The 18,307-nt window shown below is 47.2% G+C and overlaps 1 protein-coding gene across 2 annotated transcripts in view; it reads right to left on the bottom strand.

The window, feature by feature from the left end:
• PLXNA4 (plexin A4) overlaps positions 1–18,307 on the bottom strand; it is a 450,677-nt gene that overhangs the window by 402,748 nt on the left and 29,622 nt on the right. For both annotated transcript variants that reach the window (XM_027665966.1, XM_027665967.1), the window contains exon 3: positions 145–327. In XM_027665966.1, coding sequence (XP_027521767.1) covers positions 145–327 — 183 coding nt within the window. The remainder of the gene's footprint in view (positions 1–144; positions 328–18,307) is intronic.

The following is an 18,307-nucleotide window of genomic DNA, read 5'->3' as shown; positions in this document are numbered from 1 at the left end:
CAGGTTTTTTTTGCCAACCAAAACATTTTTTTTAATCCTCAAAACAGGAGAACCTTAGCACAAAAACTGTTCTCAGGCTCAATGCAATGCAGCAAATCTCAACAACATGAAAATCTGAGTTAGAGGAACACAATCAGGTCTTACCTTTTTGAGCTTCCCGCTCTTGGTGCCCACAAAAGCCAGGGAGTGGTTCTTATAGACGTAGGCAATCACAGATGTCATCCTGTCTCCGTCCTCAGTGAAAATGGGGAGCCCTCTCACCATGGATGATACTCCCAAGGGGGCATTCATGTCCAGGCCACAGAAATTGTCATCGATTGTTAACAGCTGCAAGCAAAAAGAAAAGAGGGTATAAACAAGTGAAGTCACCCATTCTTTAGCCATTTGGGAAGTGTCCACCCCTTGCATAACAGGTCTGTAATTTAAGCAAGCTGACAAACCCCTGAGGGCTGGAGAAACAGAGAGGTGGAAAAAAAGTTTGTCCAAAAGTTGTGTGATGAGTTACAGGCAGAAGGAAAACTGGAAACTTGGTTGTCTTGAATGACAGCCCAGCAGGATACATTACTTTAAGCCTTTTTCCTACTGCTTTACCAGTCAGTTCAACCAGTCAAGACCTAGCAATCAAAGACAAAATCTGCTGAAAATGCCTTAAACATATCTAATTCTGTCAAAAAAAAGTATGCACGTTATTCCCATGGGATCCAGAATAAGAACCACTGAGCTAAATCTGCCCTGGCAAATAAAAAAGACCCTGACCTGCCCTCTGGGCTCGAGATCCAATATAATAATGATATCTATGAAATCTAAATAATCCTCCCAATTCCAAACTCTTTAGGATTGCTCATGCTACATCTTGGACATTAGAGTCCTCCAAGGCCTGTTTAGGAATTGTCTGGGAGAGAGATGGTCAGCCCAGCCCAAATCTGCAGTAGAGGCCATTGTAAGAACTAAACTCTATAAACTTGGAGCCCCTTCCAGTATCTAAAGGGGCTCCCAGAGAGCTGGAGAGGGGTTTTAGACAAGGGTGAATGGCTTCAAACTGACAGAGAAGGTTAGATTGGATCTTAGGAAGAAATTCTTCCCTGTGAGGGTAGGGAAGTCCAGAGAAGCTGTGGCTGCCCCATTCCTGGAAGTGTCCAAGGCCAGATTGGAGCAACCTGGGATAGTGGAAGGCATCCCTGCCCATAGCAGGGAGTGGAATGAGATGGTCTTGAAGGGCCCTTCCAACCCAAACCATTCTATGTTTCTATGATTATCCATCTTACAGGGATACTGCATTTCACTCAAGTTCTTTGGAGAGGAGGGAAGGTTTCACAACTATTAGGGAAGATTTCCAGCATTTGTTGGAGATACCCATGAACTCCCACCAGCCAGAGGAAAGCCCCTGTTCACTAAGCATGCTACCTAAGCTCTAATTTAACCTGTTGCATTTGAACTCCACAGGAGTGTCATCAGACAGATGCTCCACTGGGATCCTCTCACATGAGCGTACATGGTGTCTGGATATCTCTGAGGGTGTTTCCTTGGGCTTCAGGGAATTATAGAAGTACAGTGGCAGCGAGGTACAGACACCACCAAAGTAGGTGAAGCTAGTCCAAGTTACACATCTCCACAGAATAAGTCAAATAAAGCTGAAGCCATAAAAATCCCAGCACTCAACTGCCAAACCAATTGGACTTTATTAACTTCTCTGTGATCACTCACAGATTTGAAGTTAAGCATTCACTCAAAATGTTTTGGTGGACTAAGGCTTGGGAAGGCAATAATTGACTGTACAGGCAGGTTGCCTAATTTTGATGTATCAGTAACAAAGGACCATGACAATGTTCTTTGTGTGAGCTCACATCTTCCTGGAAACATGGCTAGAATTTTTGATGCTCCATGCTTGAGTTCACCAGCAGTAAAAAGCCTGATAGTTGATTCACTTTATCCTCACCCAGCAATTACAGGCAGTAATTACAGATGGTTTTTACTGAGTGGAAGAATAATGTGTCCTAAATGTGTTTATAAATACATAAAACCTATGAGGAATTCGAAGAGCCATTAGTAAGGATCAGCTATCCTGAGCTCTGGCCTGCAAGAGTCATTAGTGTTTGTGGACTGCCCTTTCAGAGCTAAAACACCGGCTCAAAGAGCAATTACAGAGCAGATCAACAGCCTCCACCAGCAGCAGACAGGATGCTGCTGGTGCACAATGCCAGCACAAAGTCTGAGGTAAATCTGCATCCCAGCTTTGTCACACAGGTCAGGATAGAAATCCATAATCAGCAGAGGAAAGGAGGAATGTCGAGGAAGTAAATACACCATCCCACAGAGCTGGTTGCAAAAGGACTCCAGATGATCCACACAGCCTAAGTATCTAACAGAAAGATGCATCATACTTGAAAGGCCCCCTAAGTCCTTCCCAACTTGAATTGTGCTGTGGATGTAGGATCTAAGAAGAATCCAAGTCTTCAAGTCAGGCACAGTTTGACCAGAAACTCTTAAGCTCTCAAATTAGTACAATTTGTGTTTCAAGGGTATAATAAAACTGCATAAGTGCTCATTCTAACGGTCTGTCAAGCTGAAAGGAATCATTTCAGACTGAAAGCAAGAAATTCCCAAATGGCAGAAAGAGGGGAAAGGGAAGAAAGTTTTTAAGGAAAACAAGACAGCTTTCCTCCCCACCGAGAGGATGAAAAGCTTAATGGTGCCAGCAGACGCCTTACCTTGGGTGCAGTGCACAAAGCTCCATCTCCAACGAGAGGAAATTACGCTGACAAGCAGTGAAATGATATAAATCAAGCAGAGCTGGCACTGTCAGAGGCATCCTCCTTGGAGCAGCTCAGCCTCCCACGTGCTTCCCTCCCCGCAGCACAGCCAAAACCAACTACTCCAGCTGAAGCACTTGAGACCAGAAAGGACCCATGGAATCATCTGGCTGCCTTCCTGCACAATCCAGAAACTCCAGTTTCAGGCAGGAGCCTTTAACAGACTCACAAGATACAGAGCCAGAGATCCCAGCATCAAGCACAACCACCTGTGGGTGATCTGCAGCTCATCTCCCACCTGTTGAGAATTAATTTAATTGCCCCAGGTTAATTGCTCCTCCATCAGACTGGACCCAGCTCCAGCTGAGCTCACACCTACCCTTAATGGGGCTGATATTATGGTTTTCCCCTATATAGACACAAAATTAATTTAAGCCTATTATTTAATCTTATTTTCCCTCTGTTATTTACAGAAGGGCACATCCTTATAGGAAGGACTTACAAAGAAATACTGGCACAGATTTTTGGTAGGGTCTGTATCAATAGGACAAGAGGTGATGGCTTTAAGCTAAAAGAAGGTAGAGTCACAGTAGATGCAAAGAAGAAATTGTTTATGATGAGGGTGGGGAGGCCCAGGCACAGGTTGCCCAGAGAACGTGTGGCTGCCCCTGGATCCTTGGAAGTGTTCAAGGCCAGGTTGGACGGGGCTTGGGGCAACCTGGGATAGGGAAGGTGTCCCTGCCCATGGCAGAGGAATTGGACTAGATGGTCTTTAGGGTCACTTTCAACACAAATTACTCCAGGATTCCATCTCCACTCGTGTGTTGCTGGGTGGGTGCCAGAGCAGCAACCCCAGAGCTGCGGTTTGCCGTGTGGACAGCCCTCCCCCAGGAACAGGAGCGAGGCCAGCGAGCCACACGCCACATGAAAACTATTTTCGTTTAACGTATTTGGGTTATTTCCTCTGGGGATCATCTGCCAAAAAAACGCCAGCAAGCAAAACCCTACAAATAAACACCACCCGGCTTCTGCACAGCTGTGGCTCTCAGCTGCACACAGGCCTTTGTAAAGACAGAAATACAGTCATCTTCTGCAGCGAAAGAGAAACATGTAAGGAAGTTTGGATTTATGATGAAAGGGTCAGGAGTTGCAAGCACAGGTTTATTTTCAATTCCAGACACTCCTAGCAGCAATATAAAGTAGCCACGTTCAACTCTCTGGAGCTTCTCTGCTTGGCAATTTTGCGTTAACGACTTTCCAGAATGAAAGAGGAGGTGAGGACATGAATTCACTCTGCTTCTAATGCTGCTGCCACACCGGCTGGGATAGCAGGGATAGGCAAAGGGAAGGTCTAAAGAGGTGGGAATAACATCAGCAATTCTGGCATCCTGAGTGGTTAAAACCTAACCCAGAAAGTCACGACACACTCAGCAGGTAACTGGGAAGGAATTGTGGGCTCGTGGTTGGGATGCTGGACTGGAATCAATCAGTTCATCATCCCACACTGAACTCCCACCTGCAAAAGAGGGAATATTACTCACCACCCCTCTGCCCCAGGAAAGCTGCTAAACACAGGCTTATAAGGTGCTCTGCATATCTGAAATATCCTCATCTCGGACTGATTGGCAGCTCCCAGGGTAAAAATGCCCTCACAAGTCCCACCAGCTGCCTCTCCATCCTGGGCTGAAGGGAAGGGGGACCAGCTGGTGGGAGGCTGGGGTCTGCTCCTGCCACCACTCCCTGTGTCAGCAATCGTGGGGTTCATCTGCAGCCGTGACACCGCGGCCAAGAGTCACATTCACCACTGAAAAAGGAAGGATGTGCAAAAGAATGGGCCTGATTTCCAGGAGGGTTCTGGCAGGTGTTTGCCTCCTCCAGGATTAAGCCTATCAAATAAATAATTAACACATCCAAGCCCTCCTGCAGAGGATGGTTTTACTAGGCTGGTGCTGGCTCAGTCCCTGAGGGATTTGCTGAGTCCCCAAAACCCCAAATTCAGCAGAAGGGTTAGAGATTTGATTACAGCACCTCCTTCCCTGTCCTCATCTGATTCCCCAGCAGCAGTGGGCTCCTTGGCATTGCAGGAGTGACTGAAGCACCAGGTATCAGGGGGCCAGCCCAGACAGTGCTCATAATACATCAATTGTCCCTTAAACATCTACTTTAGCCATTTGCCTCTCAACCACCCCCTGACAATCAAACACAGCCTAATCCATATTTGGGGAACAGCCTCAATAAGGGATTAGCCACCCCTCATTCCTCCTTGCTTTCACTCTGGAGAAATCTTCCTCCTCGATCAAAGCACCTTTTTCCACATCTCTCAGCAGGCTCCAAAGCAATTCCACAGACTCACTGGGGATAAAGGCTGTCCCAATGGCCAAGCCTTTGATTTACAGCTAATACCTAACAGCCCTGTCTTCACACGGTGGCAGGTACTTGGCTTCTCACTCCTGTTATCTCAGGCTTGGCCACGGCAAAGGATGGAGGGAACACATACATTAGGGGCTGTCTGTGCTGCCAGCAGGGCCAGAGAGCCAACAGCAATAAGAAATCAACAGGAACACACATTTCAGTCTTTGCAAGGAGATATCCAAGGTCTTTTTCATCATCTGACTGCAAGATCTCCTTTCCTTCCAACAGCAAGGACTGAGTGAGGGTGGGCATGTGCCCACTCAACAGGATATTTAAAAATCTAGACAGGTGGAAGCCCTAGGAAAATCTCTAACCAGGAACTTCATGGTACCTGAAGAGAGACAAGCTAGGCAATTTAGGGTCTAGATCACCTGGTGCAGGGGTGAAGCATAAATCCTTATCCAGTGGAGCTGGAAATGAGGGAAACCATCTCCCACAAACAACAGGTGCTTAAATTCCGACAGCAGCAGGATGGTACCCAAGGCTTGTGCTTCTCCTGTTTGCCTGGGCGTGTCCTCTTGGTGGTTTCAGCACGGTGAACTTCTGGTTAAATGCTGGTTTAACCTGCCCATGGCATCAGTACTTTGCATTCCTGAAGTTGGATTTACTCTGCCTCTGACCTTCTGCAGTATCTCTGCTTCTGGCCATGCTGCATCCCAGTGTCTCCTCTGACTCCTGTGAAATCAGTGGATTTTGGTTCACGTCCCTTCTCCCCCTGATCTGTGCTGTGAACTCCAGCAGAACCATCACTTTTCAGCCTGTTGGCCGTGTTGAGCTGTGAAATCCTCGTGCAGGATGGACAGAGCCCCTCTGACTTTCCCCTCGTGCCACATCATTCCCATAATTTGATGCCTGTTACTGCCCTTCCCACCCCATGCATTCCTAACAGTAGATCAGGAAAAAACCGTGGACTTTTGCCATCTGCAACTCAAAATTTTGTGCACAAAGAGATGGCCACTGACCAAAGACAGCACAGATCACCAACCAACCCACTCCTCAGTGGTTGGCCTGCAGTCTAATGACATCCAAAAATACCCAGCACCGTTTCCCCGGGGTGCTCTGTGATATAACAGAAGCTGGATAAAGAGCCAGCACTTGGAAATACATTATAATTGCACTCTGCTTTTCACTTGTGCACCCACAGCAGTGGTTACTGTGCAATTACATGTCACCATATACAAATGACAGTGCAGTTACAGTAACTTTCCCAATTATAGGGAAATTGCACCCACCATGCTAAGAGGTTTTCATTCAAACACAATTCAGGAATGCAAGAACAGAGGGGAAAGTTACTCAAATTGACTAGAACTGGTGCAGTCCTTTGGTTTTTAGGTCTGTAGTTTAAGCATTAGTTCAAGGACTGGTGTCAAGTTTCCAGAGTGCTGCAGAATCTTAATGTAGTACAGACTTTTTATGCCTGTATTTATGTCCCTTCTATGCTGTGAGTGTAAGACTTCCCAACAGTCCATACCAGGCACCTCCACGTCGTAAAATTTGCAATTTCCTGAAGAGCAGGCTGCCTTTTTACAGAGACCAACAGGTTTCTTTAGTCTTCAGACCTCTAGCTTAGCAGAGCTGGGTGATTATTAGTAATTGTGTATAAAAGTAATTGTACTATAAATTTAACATCCTCTAAGTCACAGTTTGCTGAATGATTACAGTGCCAAAAGATGGGTACAAGGTAAATCCATTAGTGAACTCCTACAAATTTTCTAGACCCCAATATTACGATCTTTAAGCAATTCTGGCAATAAGTTTGCTTTTCTCATTTCTTGCTTCAGACCTCGGAGATGCAGACCCCAGATTTTAGCATCTGCTGATTCAGCCACAGCCACAGAGCTGCCACTGCCAAGACTTTTCAGCCCATGGATTATTCTCCCATTCTGGTTCCTACTTTACACAGAAATGTTGCCTGGGACTGATCAGCAGCAGCATTTCTGCTCTGGAAGCAACACTGGCTTATTATGGAGCTCAGAGCAACATGGTCCAGTGGAAGGTGTCCCTGCCCATGGAAGATGTCCCTGCCCATGGAAGGGAGGTTAGAACTGTATGGTTTTTAAGGTCCTCTTCAACCCAAGCCATTCTAGGTTTCTGTGATCAAAGGGAATAAGTTCATGCCCCCATGATGGAAAGTCCACGACTGACTATCCAGAGAAGCACATCGTGGATATTAAGTGTGAAACACCTTCCTCAGCAGAGCCACCTACTCCCTTCTTGGTCACCTGCAGAGAAGACAATCCTACCAGCACAAATGAAGAGGTAATTAAGGATCCAGCCTGAAAGACCAGTAGGTTAATGAGTCTCTGTTTCTGACTGATACCAGCTTCATCAGATCCCTCAGGTCCAGTGTCAACTTCACCTCCAAGTTTCTCCAGGAGAAACACTCTCCCCAAGTCAAGATAAACAGGGCACGGTGCAGAACTGACTTGGATTCCTATCAATATCTGTCAGTGGGATATTTGCGCTCCCTGTGTTTGGATATTGTAATTTAAGTGCTATTTTAAGTGCCTTAATTAGACCCCAAGGGTCTGATGTAGGGAGGGAAGAGGGACAGTACCTTCAACAGCAATGCAAAGTCAGACTGAGACAGTATAAACACTCCCATTCATGGAGTTCTTCCCATCCCACATCCCAAACACCATCACTGTGTCAGCCAAATCTCCCTTTTGTGAACTGTATTTCTACCCCTTCAAAACATTTCCAGCATCACCATAATTCCAAATCTCAGCATCAACATCCCAACCCCTGCAGGTAGAGTGAAAATCAGATCCCAAAGGTCACTGGAATTCATCCTGTCACAGGTGGCAACTGTACCTACAAACAAGGAGGATGGACGTGGCCTGAAGAGCAGCAACTGTGACTGCAAAAGGTGTAAAAGGAAGCTGAGCTCTCCTGCAGTCCCATAAATATCCCCTTGCTGGCTCAGAGGATCATATGGATGAGGCACTGAAGGATAAACAGAGGAATATAATCTCAGTGGCTTTCAGATCAGTACTTTAAAAAAATTCACTTAGAATTTCACACACACACACCTCCAAGAAAAAAAAAAAAAGAGAGAGAGAGAGATTATTGAGTGTAGAGACTCTGCCTTTGAAACTAGCATGGACTAGTGGGTAAATAAGCATTTAGGGATTTTTCAAAAGGGAAGTATTGATCAAATAAGCTGCTAGAGCTCTTCTGTGAGAACTTATTCCAGCAGCAAAGCTGTGCTACACACCTGAAGCACAGTAGCACTGACTTTTCCTGGTGCTACTGTAGCTGAGATGGGGAGAAAGAGTCCCAGATAGGGGAAACCTTAGGTGAAAAGGGGGTTTTGTGTAAGCAGAAAGACACCTCTGAGAGAAGGTGCTGCATTTAATCCTAAAGGCTGTCACGTTTCCCTGATCAGCCAAAGGCTGTCTACATATCAAGCTCCTAGAAACTTCAACTGCAGTGGTGGGAGAGGTGTAAGGAGAGACTGGAGCTCTGTCCTCTGTCAGCTGTGCCCTGTAATCCTGAACATCCTTGCCATAACATGGGTTTCTCTCAGGCATGTCCATCCAACAGAGACCCTGAAAAGAGAGACATTCCCTTCCCCAAGTTACAAACTCTCGTGTCCATCTGCAGATACACTGCAGGGTTCCTCAGGTCCCCACAACAACATCATCACTGCCTGTTGCCTGCAATGCTGAAGGGTGCAGGATCCTTCTCTTGCTGACCTGTCCTCCCTTTCACAGTGTGTCTGACCCACTACCTCTATTTATTGGCAGCAAAGAGCTTAAACGACATTTCTGGGGCATTTCTGGCACTCCTCATTCCTGTTTCAGTGAGACACACCAGCACCTTGCTGGACAGAGTCCAGCTGCCTCCCCTAAGCCAGCACCACCAGCGATTCTCCACTGAATCACAATTGCTTATAATTATTATTTTGTTACACAGACAAAATTATCATTTGGGCTGCAAAGTGCCACGTGCACCAACAGAGCCGGATAAATGGAACAACATCACTGCTTTGCATGCAAGCAACACCTTCACCCGGAGAGCCCAGAGCCCCTTAAAAGCACTAATTAAGCCTCACTGTGGTCCTGCAAAGGTAAGTTAAGTGCTGTAATGAATGGGATGTATGCGCTAGTGAGAGCTTGGCTTGCTCAACAAATAACGGCGATCCAGGGCTGTGCATCCGTATCAGGGAGAAGCAAGACGTGTCTGGGCTTACCATCCCACAGAAAATGAATTTAAAGAAGCCCCGTTATCAGTTTAAACAACAAACCAAAGCACTCGAGGTCTGAAGAGAAAAATCTCCCCGATTGCTGCCGCTATCTGGGCAGATCTCGGTACTTGAGGAATTCAGAGCACTTTATATCAGGGGAGTGTAAATTCACTCAAGCCATTAAGCTCTAACTCCTCCCGCATCTGAAAGTGGGATGGGGCAAGTGGGAGGCTGCAGCCAGCCCTTGGAAGCAGGGACAGCATCACAATCACAGCCCTGTGTTTCTTGGCTCGGGATCCCAACCAACAGCCCCAGCCCATCCATGAGTGCTGGGTCATTCCCTCATTAGGAGGAGTAAATTTTTATTATTCCCTTCTGCAAACTCCCTTGCTCTGCCTCTCCCCCCTCTCTCCCCGTGTCTAAATACGTGCCTGGCTAATATTGCTTGTTTACAGGATAAATCAGCTGAACAAATCCTATTATATTTTGGAACACTGACAATGACGGGGTAATGACATTGAAACAGGGAAAATACGATGTTGTTCCTACTGATCTAATGTCACCCACATGTTCTATCAGCTAGAGCAGCTCCAGTACTGCGTGGAGGAAACAGAGGTCCCTCTGTCATTACCTTTTAGTTGCATATCTGTCTAGGTGTCTTGCTTTTCCTAGTTTCAAATACTTCTTTAAATATTTTAAATATGGAATCATAGAATGGTTTGAGTTGGAAGGGACCTTAAAGCCTATCTCGTTCCACCCTCCTGCCATGGGCAGGGACAATTTTCACTAGACCAGGTTGCTCCAAGCCCTGTCCAACCTGGCTTTGAACACTTCCAGGGATGGGGTAGCCACATATTATGAGAATCTGCACCATAAAGCAGCAAACATTGGGGCCGCCATGATTACTGGCCCCCAAATTGAAGGAACTGGGGGCTGGTGGCACAAAGGACATGTTAAGTCCTAAGTACTGTGTAGTTTTCTGCAGGAGAAAGGTGCAACAAAGATCAGCATTTCAGCAAGACATGTTCATCCCATTAGAGTCATTTATCAGTGCAACAAAGCAGAGCTGAACAGAAGGATGATTTGGAGGTAGATGTGTCCAGGACACCCAGGTCCCCAGCTCTATCCTCAATTTGAACATATCTATCCAGCCAGGTCCATGCTGGCTCTGCAAACACCACATTTCATCCCAAAGCTGTTGTTATATTACCCAAAAATTGGGACAGTGTTAATAAAATGCCTCTAAAACAAACTTAAGAGCAAAAACTACATCCCAAAGTCATGCAGATGCCAGGCTGGGAGTGTCTGGGCAGAAATATGGTCAGATGTGATTCAGATATCTCTCTGTGGGTAAAACAGCCTTTCCCATCTCCAGTCTTTAAGACACTGCTTCCAACATCTGTATTATCCTACCTGGTACAACATGGACCCATCCATGGAATTTGGGTAAGTAGAAAAACATGAATAGTTCAGGGAGAAAAAAGAAAAGTCTTCCATGTTTCCCAGAATATAATCAAATAACCACGCCCATGAGATCATTCCCAAAGGTTAAATATCCTTGCTGGTTCCCCAAGCTCTAAGACAGACCCTGCCCCGTGTTTCACCCCGACAGCTACACTTGCATCAGGCAAGGAAGAAAGGGTCTGCAGAGGATTTATCCCAGAAAGCAGTGCTGGATCCAGCATTCCCTTGGCCCCCTCCTCAACAGAACGGGCATTGTCTGAACTCCCACACTCGCCTGTCCCTGCTCCGGAGGTGCTTTAAATAGCATCGTGCTCACCAAGGGAGCTGGAGTCACTTTGCTTCTGGCTCTTCCAGGACATCTGGGGTTTGCTTTCTGCTTTTTTTGTGTGGGGGGGGGGTTTTTGTTTGTTTTCTTTTTTTAAAAAAAAAAAAACAAAACCTCTTGCACAAGCATTCCCCTTGACCTGCAAGGCAACCTCCTGGAGAGGCAACACGAGGTCAGGTTTGCGGAGTCGCTGATCTCCTGGCGTGGAAGGAGAATGAGAGGAGAACATATGGAGCCCTCCAAAAATGCAAAGCTGAGCCACAGGCGACCGCAGGGCTCGACCACAGAAGAAAACAGCCTGGGCTGCTGGCAGGGGAAGCAGCAAAGACCAGTTCCCAGAAACAAAAATCTAATTGTCCACGTGGCAAAAGCACAGCGGTGGAGAAGTTGGCACCAACCGGCAGTGGTGGAGAAGTTGGCACCTTGCTCACCTGCAGCCTGAGGGACCACCAGGACCTGGGGGTGATGCTGAGGGATGCTGAGCTGCTCAGGCAGAGCCAACGTGGTGCAGGGATGGGAATGGTGGTGGGGGAGGGACCTGAGCCTGGAATATCTCAGACACAACAGCAACTCCGTGGCCCTGGGTCCTGCTCTGCCCTCAATGAGCATTCTGTGTGAGCAGGGTCACCCAGACATGAGGAGAACAGCTCTGTTAGGGGATTTGGCACCCAGCCACTTAAAGGCACAGGGTTGCCTCCTGCTTTATGCTTAGGAACTAAATAATTAGTTTTGAGAAGGAGGTTTTTTCCAGCGCGTGTGTATTTTTGTTCCCAGTGAACGTGTATTTCCCTCCCCCTCCCAGGACAATGAGGATCTTAGAAGGAGAGGTTTCAAGATGGGGGTGGGGGATGATAAGAGGGTAATTAATTACTTGCCAGCATTATTTCTGCATCCACTGATCTGGAAGTCTCTTTTCAAGGACAGGTGTTTAATACTGAGGAACCTACTTAATACCTCAAATGCAATCATCCTCTCCTGCAATTAGGACCTGCTTTACAGCCCTTAAGTGCAAGCTGCAGTTGATGTAGGGAATTAAGAGTTTTTGTTTTTCTCTCCTCCAGAGCCTCCAAATCCACTTTTTTCCTACCTGGAGCATCGAGCACTTTACAGAAGCAGGGAAATGTCCTTATCCCTGCTGGTTGAAGGCAGAGAGGAGTCACCACCAATGGAAAAGAGAAGATGATCCATGTGCTGCCTGAGGAGCCCCTGCAAAGGAGCTCTCGCCAGGTTGGGATATACATCCCCACCTGAATAAATGGGGGGCTTTTGAGGATGTCTGGAGGGCTGGGGTGTTGCCAGCAGCCATATCCAGCTGAACTAAGAGCTCATGGAGGTGCTGGAGAAGCCCTATGGTGAAGTCACCGTTCCTGCAACTCCATTAAATCCGAGCCATCATGTCTCCAGCAGGAACACCAGGCACCATGTCTCCAGCAGGAACACCAGGCACGCTGCTCAGTGGCTTAGTGCTAATTAGTTAATGAGCCTGCTGCTCACCTCAGAGGGGAGGAGGTGGGGAGAATTTCCTAATTCTGGTTCAGAGGGGCCAGGACCTTGCTCGGAGCATCGGAGCTATGGAGTCGGCTGCTCTCCATCAGTCTGAGGAGCAGGACCCCAGACATCCCTGGCCACTTCCACCCCTGGCAACAATCATGAGAAAGCCCAGCTGTGTCACTGGGGAGAGCTCCCTGAGCTGCTCATGTGGCAGGATAACATGACATTTCTCCCTGCTGGAATGTCTTTCATCCCAGAGCACGTCCAGTTTTGCAGGGGAGATGATGGTCAGGCCTGTTGGGCGTGGAGAAATGAGGAGAGGGAAGGTGCATGGGGGAGATCTACAAATCACAGGGCTCTACCTCTTGTCCCTCTTGCCTCCTCAGCTCAGCCTCCACCCTCTCCAGCCCCCAGTGTCCCTGTCACCTCTTATCAAAGTTTCTGAGCGAGTCCCTCGGACAACACACTCTGCACACACACACACACACATACACTCCCATCCAACACAAACTGATGTGACCAATTATACAAACACAGATTTGGCAGTCACAGGCCTGTTTGCTCCGTCTGCGAGTCTCCAGTGGGCATTCCCAGAGAGACATTACCGTATTTCCCAGGGTACTGCCTTTCCAAACACTGCACTCTGTCATTTTTTTCGGGGATTTCCTGCTCTTTATTTGCATTTTCAGAGTAAGAAGAAGAAAACACTGTTAGAACCTGACCAAGAACTGACTTTGACCATGAACCCTTTGGATCAGGAACAGGAGTCTGTATAATTTGGGGTAAAGATGTGTATGTAAAACGTGTACCCAAAACTCTTGTCCATCCAGCACGAGTGGCATTGACACTTAGGATAACTTAGGATACCCCAACTGACAAGCAGGGACACTACAAGGTCTAACAAAACCAACAGCTCATTCCTGTGACGGAGTCATTCCCATGGAAAAGCGTCAGGATCACTTACAGACCGACCCTGCCAAGAGGAACAGGCAGGGGCTGTGTGTGCAAAGATGTCAAAGCACCAGGATCACATGGATCTCCTTCCACACATGGATCTCCTTCCTAAGAGCTAAGCAAAAGCTAACACTCCCTTTTACCCCCGTCTTTCCCTTTTGTGGGGAAATGATGGGGGAAATGAGAGACAGGGATGACAATTCCTGTTTTTATGATACTTTTTTTTGTAAAGTGATATTTTTCCCCTTGAAACGCTGCTTCTTTCCAGCAGCTCCAGCCCACATCCTTCTTTCAGGATGACCCTGTTTTTCTGTTCACCATGCTAGAGAGGAATGCAACAGCAAGGATGATATTCCCTTTTCCTGGGAATGGCACTAAGATCCAGGAGTCCCTGGGCTATGTTTTACTGTGCCTTACCCAACCCTCCTGTAAAGCAGGCATAATGCTGCTCCCCATCTTGGTGTCTCAGAGATTCTGTGTGTCTTGTTAACACCAGTGGTGGCAAATCCAAGTCCTGGGAGGAAGAGGAATATCATGAAATAAGCTGTTTATTGAAAAATCTTGGCCATAACACCAACTGTGGCCTTACCAGGAGTCAAATTGACCATCCCATCCCATACACAAAGCTCTTCTATTACCTGAGCTAGAAAAGGCCCTTCCTAACCTGGTGACATGGAGCAGAACAGAGCCCCTGGATCAGCCCCAGTGTTCATCCTGGCTGAGGTGCTCGTGCCGCCCAAGGAAAATACCTCTGCACCCAACTGGCATCCAAATGTGCCCAACAACCATTCATGGAAGGACTGATCAGCAGTTTGCCCTCTACAACCTCCTCCTGCATTCAGCTAAATCCCATCCCAACAGCAGTGCTTGCTTGGTGGGCATCCAGGATGGGCAGGGCAAGGCAGGGAAAGCAGGAGAGCACAGCCCACTTGAGGAAGAGATGTATGGAGGAGATGCAGGACTCTCAGGGATCTCATCAGCGGCATCTTCAAAGAGGTTTTGGGGAATTACACGCTCAGACACCAGAAGCACGGGAAGCCTTTACAGCCAAGTCACTTGTCAAAAGGTGACATGGGCCCCAGACATCTTCTTCTGTTAGCAAAGCACTGGGAAAATATTGCCCAGTTCTTTTACACAAGGCCTTTTGTTGGCCGGTCGGCTCTGAAAACATTTCATTTCTCCCCCAAGTGACAGCGCTGCCATGAAAAACAGGAAGAGATTGAATACAGTAATTTAAACAGTCAAACTCCATTTCCTGCCAAAAGGAAAAGAAAATACCGGCAAGAAGGCAGGAGATAGTTGGGGACAGACACTTTGATTATCAGGCAGATATTTGTGCTGCGTATCCGGTGAAAGCTGCAGCGATGGAGGTGACACCTTTTCATCTCAGGGACTGGAGTCTGTTAGGCTGCAGAGCAGTAGGTGATGCTGCAAGACACATCAGGCTGATGAGGAGACCAGGATCTCCCAGGAGAACAGCCCTGGGATGCAACCAGCTCCTGAACTGACAGCCAGGAGCACGTGCCAACAGCACATTGTGTTTGGGGCTTCGCTGCGAGACAAAGGTCCAGCAAGGATTCACTCTCCTCTCCATCTCCCTTGACACCTTTGTGCTGCTTTGGGGTCAGTCTCCAGTACCCTCCTCTTCTCCATCCATGTTTGTATGTCCCACACAGCCATTCATCTGATTGCTCCCCAAGGTAGAGGGGAAGCCTCCCCTGCCTCCACTGCTGAGCATCCCAGTAATGGAATTCTCACTGGGCTTCAAAATGCACCTATTAATCCTATTTCATAGTAATGATAATCAACAAATCCCCCAATGATCAATTTCTGTACAAAAAGGGCACATTTATATCTCCATCCTCCTCTGATATTGTGGTTTTTTATTATTTATTTTTAAGAAATCCAGTATATTCCAACTGTATCATGGAACTATGAAATCATAGAATCACAGAATGGTTTAGATTGGAAGGGACCTTAAAGATCATCTCATTCCAAGCCCCCCACCATGGGCAGGGTCACCTTCCTCTAGAGCAGGTTGCTCAATTACAAAGTCCATGAAGCCTATTTAAACCACAGCCTTCTCAAGCCAACATGAAGTTTGTTTCCTGCTTTGAGAAGCCCATTTTTTCCCCTTGAGAACAGCCCTTCCTTCTTCCAACACCCTGCACGTCCCTACAGCTCTGCTCCCACTGCTCCACACATTTTCATGCACCAACCACACTGCAGTGGTCACTTTTCCATGACTGTATAACAAGAGTCTTGTGTGTCAAAGGCTTTGAAGGTGCCCTCTGACTGTATAAGCAGGAATGGCTTCGGTATCCAGAGAGGAGATTTGGATTTGACATGAGGGAAAGCTTCCTCACAGCACAGGGAGAGAGAGGAACCTCCGTCGCCGGAGGTTAAGAACAGGTGAGACAAACATCTGTCAGGAATGTTTTAAGTAGGGCAGAAGGGCAAATCAGATGACCTCATAAGAATCCTTTTTTATCCAGCCTCATTTTTCTCTGATTATATGAATTTTTAAGCGTTTGGGGTCAAGTGTACTCTTTAAATATTAGCTATTATCCTGCATTTGCAGAGAGATATTACCTGAAACCATTTATCACCTGGGTGAACATCACCAATTTGCAAATCAACTGCCCAGACATAAAAATCTATCATTTTTTCCCGATCTGTGCTGAAGATTACAGGGAGGACAGCTGTAACACAGGGATAGGAGAGGAATGAACATTGAGGATTCTCCATTCATCTCTGGATATTTACTTTTCCCATCCTGCAAATGCTTCTATCACACTACCAACATCTGCAACACGCACAGGAACTTGGCGCAGGGGAATCACAGGCTCATTACACAGTTGTGTCTCCGTCTTTGCCCTCATATTGTGTTTGCAAACCAGGCCAGGGCAAGTTTCCAGGACATCCAGCCTTGCAGGGCATCTGGGGACTCAAAGCCTCCCGCTGCATGTTGACCATGAGACACAGTTTGTCCAGCTCAGCTTACCAAGGTCCTGCCCAACCTCAAGTCTCCCAGATCCAGCTGCAACCAAGCTGCCTGACCAGAGAAGCTACAGACTCTACTACCAGCAGGGCCAAGAGCACTGTTCTCCCACATCCCTGTAATTATCTGTGTGCATATTGCAGGTTAGGAGAGCTGTGCTGGGAATGGTCTCCAAGAGATTTCTCTTGCTCTGAAGTGGCCCTGAGCAAGCATTACATCAAGGCAGGAGCAGAAGAATCATAAAATGTGGATCCCCTTTGAGTCAGTTATTGCTCTATCAGAAATATTAGAAAAATTGGAAGAATGTTTGTTACTAAAAACCAGACCTGACCGGGCACCAAGAGGTGAGGATAATGTGAATCCAGCTCCATAACCCTGCAGTTAATACCACAAAGAATCACGAAATAATGGAATGGTTTGAGTTGGAAGGGACCTTAAAGCTCATCTCATTCCACCCCTTGCCACGGGCAGGGACACTTTCCCCTATCCCAGGTTGCTCCAAGCCCTGTCCAACCTTGAACACTTCCAGTGATAGAGCAGCCATAGCTTCTCTGGGCAACCTGTTCCAGGGCCTCACTAGTCTCTGTGTAAAGAATTTCTTCCTAAAATGTAATCCAAATCTCTGCTCTCTTAATTTAAAATGCTCAGTGGCAGGCACATCAGCTGCACCCGTACCCATGCAGGATTTCGGCTGCTGAAGGTGAGGTAGCAAAGCTGAAGTTCAGTTCCAGCCTGCATCTCAGGAGGGTTAAGCCTCTATTTGCACCAGCAGGGAAACATTTGACATCCACACAAAACCAGGGAAAAGTCTCACTGATGGCTTTGTAATTGGTTTTAGAGCTGCTCCAAACACATGTGCTGAGAGGCAGAGCAGCAGTGCTGGGGGCTGGCTGGCAACAGGACATCAGCGAAGGAAACAGGGCCCTCACAGACACATATCCAGGCTCCAAAATACTTCACCAACCATCAAATATTTTCCAAGCTTAGCTGCTGGACTCTGCAACCCCTTGCAGCAGCCAAGTCACTAATACCTCTTCCCTCGGGCAGCACAGCTGATCTCAGGCAGGGCATGCCAGCAGCTCTAAGTAGGCTCATTTAAGGAGAGGACAGCCTACTTAGTTACACTCTTCAGACTCCCTTCTTTTAATTCAAGGATCTCCAGGTTCTTTTCCAGCTTAGTATTAGCATCTCTGATTCACAGGGAAGAAATACACTCCCAAATATGCTCTAACACTTTTTTTCCTCACTGTGTCACCCAGCCCTTGGCTCCTTGTCTTCTCTCCCACTTCTGCAGTCTGGCCCCTCCAAGTTCAGTCTGAGACATCAGTTTTCATGGTTTGGGACTCAACCCAAGGGACACAAGAATGCTGTTGGCCTTTTTGCTCCTGTCTAAAGCCACAGAAGCCAGGACTGAGAGGTTTCAAACCTCCTAATTTCAGAGGTCCAATACTGCAGACATTAGTATGAAGCACAAGTAGAGCAGATATGCAAATGCATGGAGAGGCTTAACAGCCCAGGAAAGAAACTCCAGTGGGAAGCTCCCAGCTTAAATCTAAAGGCAGCTCTTTGAATGTGCAGAGGCCTTGCAGCTAAACAAAAAAATCAAAGCCAGATTTGGGCACAGCCTTTCTCCCTGTGCAACACTCCATTGGGAGCTTTACGGGTCCAGGTAGGAGATCCCAACTAAAATGAAGGACTTGTCCCTCCACAGATTCAGTGTG

This window comes from Corapipo altera, unplaced genomic scaffold, assembly GCF_003945725.1.
Source record: "Corapipo altera isolate COAL_440 unplaced genomic scaffold, ASM394572v1 178, whole genome shotgun sequence".
Classification (NCBI taxonomy): Eukaryota; Metazoa; Chordata; class Aves; order Passeriformes; family Pipridae; genus Corapipo; species Corapipo altera.
The sequence above is the reverse complement of the archived record's forward strand: the minus strand, read 5'-3'. Positions and strand labels throughout refer to the sequence as shown.